This window comes from Dipodomys merriami, unplaced genomic scaffold (genome assembly GCF_024711535.1).
Source record: "Dipodomys merriami isolate MVZ:Mamm:240054 unplaced genomic scaffold, mDipMer1.0.p SCAF_10, whole genome shotgun sequence".
NCBI classification, from domain to species: domain Eukaryota; kingdom Metazoa; phylum Chordata; class Mammalia; order Rodentia; family Heteromyidae; genus Dipodomys; species Dipodomys merriami.
Genome location: NW_027202271.1, coordinates 43609278 through 43615277, shown reverse-complemented (window position 1 = coordinate 43615277; position 6000 = coordinate 43609278). Strand labels below are relative to the sequence as shown.

Here is a 6000-nt window from a genome sequence, read left to right as displayed (position 1 = left end):
GGGGGGTGGGGTGGGGCACTCTTTAGTTACAGTCTTGTAAAGAAAGAATGGACAATAACACGAATTTCAATTTAAGGTGCTCCAAAAAAGTTTTCAAATCTTAAACAGATGCAAAAAGAATAAAGCATGTGTGTGTGTGAAAAGAGAGAGAGAGAGAGAGGAGAGAAAGAGAGAGAAAGAGAAAGAGAAAGAGAAAGAGAGGAGAGAGGAGAGAGGAGAGAGAGAGAGAGAGAGAGAGAGAGAGAGAGAGAGAGAGAGAGAGAGAGAGAGAGAGAGAGAGAGAGAGAGAGAACCGATAAAGTTTCTGGCTACACTACAAGAGACATATCATTACCATATGATCTAATGTGGGTGTCAGCCGGATTGTGTTCATTGAGGGAAACCTTATTTTTTAACTGTGCTATGGAGTAGAAGCAGGAGATTTTCAACCTAGTGACAGCCACAGAGGAGCATCTACCCCCTCCTCCTCCTCCTCCTCCCCCTCCTCCTCCTCCTCCTTCTTCCCACACCTGCAAACTCTGGCTGGGCTGAATATTTAGTGTAATTACATCTCTTCTTTGAGAGTTCCTGTGGCAAATACCCGGATTGAAAAGGTATGGCTTTCAATAATTGTCCTGAACTCTGCTACAGACTAATAAAACTTGGGTCAAGTGGTTAGCAAAAGGAAATATTTGGTGAGAAAAAAAGAAAAGAAAATTTGTGCTAAACTTTTATTAATCTTTATGCAATATTTTGAGCAAAGAGTGCTTGAAAGCAGAAGTGTTTGGGAAAAGGGTTGGATGCATTGTTTTTATGCTTTTTCTTCTGTTCTTACAAAGATGTTTGTTTAAAAAACACAACTTTGTAACACTGTAACTATGTACATTCATGTTTATGTATTTGTACTGATGAGACTGTTGGCTGTTCATGGGAAAACTATTCTAATCTAATGTTGGATATTTAAATGCTTATTCTCCTACTCTGTTCCTGCATAATTTAAAAACTTTTAAAACCTCAGGGAAGTGAATTCTGCAGTTGTAGAGACCTAATTTGTTTTTGTACAACCCCAGAAATGAATGGAAGTTATTATGAGAGGACAAAAGAAACACTGAAAACATTTATTGAAGACCTGAGATATTCTTGTAGTTGTATCTTAAAAACAAGCAAGCATCCAGTCAGTATTTTCAGTGCATGTGAAGTTTTAAAAGATATTATTACGTATGAAATAAAAATGTGAGCTAATGTTTTTGTAACTTTAAAATAGGGTTAAATGGCTCCCAGAAATGTAAATACCTGTGGCTTTTCTTCCCCTTGCTGTATTTACCAGTAATGTAGTAAGAAAAAAAGCCAAACATTTTTATATTTTCCCCTATTTATGAATGAATGCTGCTTTTATTATTTATTTTCTAGAGCTGTGAGATTTTAATTTTGTTCTGCATTTACAGATTCACTCTAAAAGCTATATCAAAGGTATGAATACCTCTAGGTAAATGTTGATCTGAATGATATAGTTAATTAAATTTGGGAGTCACCAAATATTATATTTGATAAAGCAAATTTAAAGCAAAACAACTAGCCAGCCTTGTGGAATTGTGAATTTATATGTATTTTGAGATACTTAAAGAGTTTAGGTGAGCTATAAAAAGTGAATCATCAAAATGAGAATCTTATTGCAAGTTGTATGGACTACTGCTGTTTGCTGTTTATTTTTATGATTTATTAAGGAAGAAAGGAAATGATCAAAGAAATCATAAATATAAACAGCGCACATTAATTACTTTAGTAGGCTTGGCATACAAGTATCATGACACTCAGTTAAAACAAGTATTTCATGGAAGAATTTACATGAAGTTTCTAGCTACAGCACTCTTCCCTTGAGGTTACAATGCACACACACATACACACACACACATGCCCCTAAATGAACATCATAACAACAAGTCATTGAAGTTATAAGCCCTCTGGCTGTATTCAGCTTCAAGGAAAAGAATATGGTGCAGAGAACTTGCCCATTTCAACAGGAGTAAACAAATGTACACATTCATCTGTTTTCTCTGAGCTAATTAATGTTCAGTAGTGAAACCAGCAGGCATTTTCTATGCTGGAGAGAAGATTAGAGACATCTGCATTAACTCCCATTGCTATTTATTAAAGCTGCAATTACTTTACTCCATATTTCTTCTAAAATTGTAAGATATTAAATATGCAGGGCTAGAAAATGTGTGGTAAACATTGCATTTTAATGTGAACCAGACAACAAACCTCCCCTAAAGAAGAACCTCAAGGAACCATACTGCCAAAACAATACTCCACTCTTAAAGAGGAACTCCATAACTAACTGGGTTAGAATGGTGTCCCAGAGAAAAGAATTGATGTCAAACATAGAGAGGAAATGTGAATGATTTTTCCTATTTTAAAAATGAAAAGCTACAAAAAAGTACTGCCTTGGACATACTTCAGTATTAAAGATATAAACATAACCTAAAATGAAGTTGTAATTTTCCTAAGTGAAAAGTGTTTGTTTCCTCTAGTTGATCTGGCAGAATCATCTAGAAGATTAATTCAGGTTATCCATGAAAAGTTCTTTTTTTCTTCCTGGTTTGCATATGGTACTTTTGAATAACATGACCCAAAACAGTTTGTTAAATTTTACTAATATGCAGCTTCAATACAGTTTCTTAATAATGTGTCATTTAAAGTGGTGACCACGAAACTAAGGCAACCACTATAATAGATCTTTGGCATACTTAGGAGAGTTTCAAAGGAATTTTAAAATATGTCATGTCATACCCAGACTCCTTCTTTATAAAATCAACTATTTTTGTTATTCATAGTTATTACTTATAGTTCTTTAGTTCACATCAGTCATGTTAACGCATGTGTGGGTATGTGTTTATTGAATTAATGTATAAATTAATGTTTTATAGATTTTCCAAAAGTATACCTTTTAACAAAATTAAATAATCTTATTAGTAAACCAAATAACTTAAAAATCAAGACTTCTGTGCATATTTATTCACTCATTAAAAATAATGAATCGGGATTCTAGCCAACAGTTGCATTTGTAGAGGTGATTTTTTTTTCTCATACCAAGTTCAAGTTTTCATTTGATGATTTTTTTTCTTATACCAAGTTGGTGTCTTATTTGATAACTTTTTTATACCAGAAATTCGCTCATGAAAAAAACCCACATTTTTCATGATTTAAGAAGTCTGACAAATTTATTCCTTAGTACCAATGGAATCAATTATATTATTAATAAGCTGATGCTCAATTGAGTCATTTGTGTTTGAAATATTGTGCAAGGCCCCGGACAGGACAAGGAATAAAAGACACGCCCCAAAGGAGTAGATCACGATGCAGGGACAGAGCAAGCACACAAAACAAATTGCAATATAATGTGATAAGTTCTTTAAAAGAGGTTAAAGAGCAGTGTGTGCTGGAAGGACAGAAGAGACAGAGAGCAGCATCCTGCTGGATGAAACAGGGAATACAGCAGGGACTCCCAGTATCTCATTTAATCTTTCCAACTTTCATTGAAGGTAGGTATCTAAATAGCAAGGTGGATAGGATGCAGGACTGAAGTGAGGCCTGGAGTAGACACAAAATGGTCTTCACAAAATGCAAACGTAGCTAGAAGTATCTGTTGGCAACAGATGATGAGTCGTCTTACCAAGGACCTTCGTGAACATGGACACCATTAAAAGCCAGGAGATGTTAGCAAATGGTTGGCTGTCGAATTTAATGATGTCAAGTTTAATTGTTCTTAGAAGGTGACTTGTGCAGTGGAGTGGAAGACGAGCTGGAGTAGATGAAATAGTTCAAAGAGTGATGAGCAGGGCTAGATCTATAGAGATAGGATGGACAGATGAGCTTGGCTTGCAATGATGTTTCTAGGAAGGCGTTGGAAATTGGTCCTGTGTACAGCCAATATTTTATTTGTCTGTAGCATAACTGCATTGAGTGAACAACAAAATTATTATTTTATAAACCTTGCAGATGATGAGAGGACAGAGTACATGATCTTAGGTCAGACCCTGCATTCATACAGATGGACTTAATAATATTCAGATTTGTATTTGTAAATAAATGGTTGTGCAAGCGTGACCACGGTTTCCTTATCAGTTTTCGAACTTATTTTTAATACTCAATTTCCTCGTAATCAATGATATTTTGTACACAGTTCTCATGGCTCACTCTTCTCTGGGAAATTATAGAAGAAATGCCATTTGCCCAGGAAACACTGCTCTTCCTAAACCTTTGACTTGTTTCCTAGGTTCTCAGGTTGTGAAAATCTATGAGATAAATCATGAAGGCAACTCTCATCTTCCTCCTGCTTGCACAAGTTTCCTGGGCCGGACCATTCCAACAGAAAGGCTTATTTGACTTTATGCTGGAAGATGAGGCTTCTGGGCTAGAACCAGAAGTTCCTGAGCGAGTTCCTGAGCGAGTTCCTGAGATCTTTCCTGAGCTACCAGAACTGGAAGCCCTGGGACCCATATGTCCCTTCCGCTGTCAATGCCACCTTCGGGTGGTACAATGTTCTGATTTGGGTAAGTAGAATGCAGGTTTGCATTGCCAACTTGTTTACCTTAGTCCTGCCAGTGGCTGCTTTGAGAATTTGGCATTTCAGTTTCAAAAGCAAGAGACAGTGCCACCTAATGAGAAGTAAAGGAAGCAGGGTAGGATGGAAAGAGAAGAGGCTTAGAGGGTTAGGACACACACAATCTTTGTTCCTGCCCTTATCTATTTTCTAAAGCCATGCTCGACATTCACAAATCATTTTTATAATTCTTTTTTTTCCTCCCAGAGTTTCATGGCCCCTTTTACAAAATAAAATTTGGAACAAAATAATGACTTATGTTCTGTTCCCAGAGTAATTGTTCACTTAAATTTTATAGTGTAATTTCATGAAACCTTAGCTCTTAAGAAAAACCTGGACAATCTCCCTATTCTTGACATGTCCCAGAGAGAGGAGTTTGAATATTACTAATTCATAAAGAATCCAGCTATCAGAAGCAAAACAAGGTAGATTTTACAACACACACTTATTTTCCAAGCACAAAGACATAGCTTTCATTTCTGGGTCTTAAATTTGTCTTTATCTTTGACATTGTATAATCTATCTGTTTATAACATTTCAAAGGAAATGTTTATAACCAAAGGACAGTGTAAATATTCAATATAATCTGGAACATGTATCTTTTGTCTAATGCCCTAAAGATAGTTTGATTTACCAATTTAAAGAAAAATTTGGCCTGGAATTTTTAAGAGCAACATGCGTAAGAGATAAATTTCCAGACACTTTTGAAGAGCCAAACTAAGTTTAGAAATGAACTCAGTTTACAGAACTGCTAATTCACATTCCTTCTTTCCTTTGGTATATTTTCTGGCTGCAATGGAAAACAAAGTTTTCACAGGATGATGGTGCCATGTGTATTTTGGTATGAAAGAGATTCTATAGAATATATGACACTTCTCTCATGATCCTGTATTTACTCAGGACATGGTTGTTAGTAATACTTTGCAGGTGACAAAAGTACCAGCAATTTCTAAAAAGGGAATAAACTACACAGAGCCACTAATAAAAGGCATATTCAATAGTAACAAGTAAAGTACCCCAGTACCTTTTTGGCATTACTAAAGATTAAACCGAGGTCCTCATACTTGCTTGGCAAGAACTCTACCACTAAAATTACACTTTTAGTTTGTTTTTCTCATACTTTGCCTCGTGATTATCAGGGAGTGGAGAGTGTTTCTTTAATGTGAATATATACTGTATTGAATTAAAAACCCCAATCAACATTGGGTATGATGGCTTTCAAAAGGCTATATAGACTACTCCCACTAGGTTCATTGATTCAGTAATTCATTCATTGACTCAGAAAATATAACAAGAGCCCATAACATTGGGGAGAACTAGATGAGAAAGTCAAAGATGGTACCTGTTCTTGTCAATCTTGTGTTCATGTGTTGTTTATCAGCTCTTCTTGAATCATCTATTCAGTGGTAGGGAGACTG

At 35.7% G+C, this 6000-nt stretch overlaps 1 protein-coding gene across 2 annotated transcripts in view; it reads left to right on the top strand.

Moving 5' to 3' along the window:
- Positions 1–312: 312 nt before the first annotated feature.
- Positions 313–6000, top strand: part of Dcn (decorin) — a 30929-nt gene continuing 25241 nt past the window's right edge. Inside the window, exons 1-2 of one of the 2 annotated variants that reach the window (XM_069989744.1) lie at positions 313–593; positions 4256–4532. In XM_069989744.1, coding sequence (XP_069845845.1) covers positions 4289–4532 — 244 coding nt within the window. In that variant the 5' untranslated portion in view covers positions 313–593; positions 4256–4288. Of the gene's footprint in view, positions 594–3337; positions 3522–4255; positions 4533–6000 lie in introns of those variants that run through there. The other variant, XM_069989742.1, reaches the window with a different exon arrangement.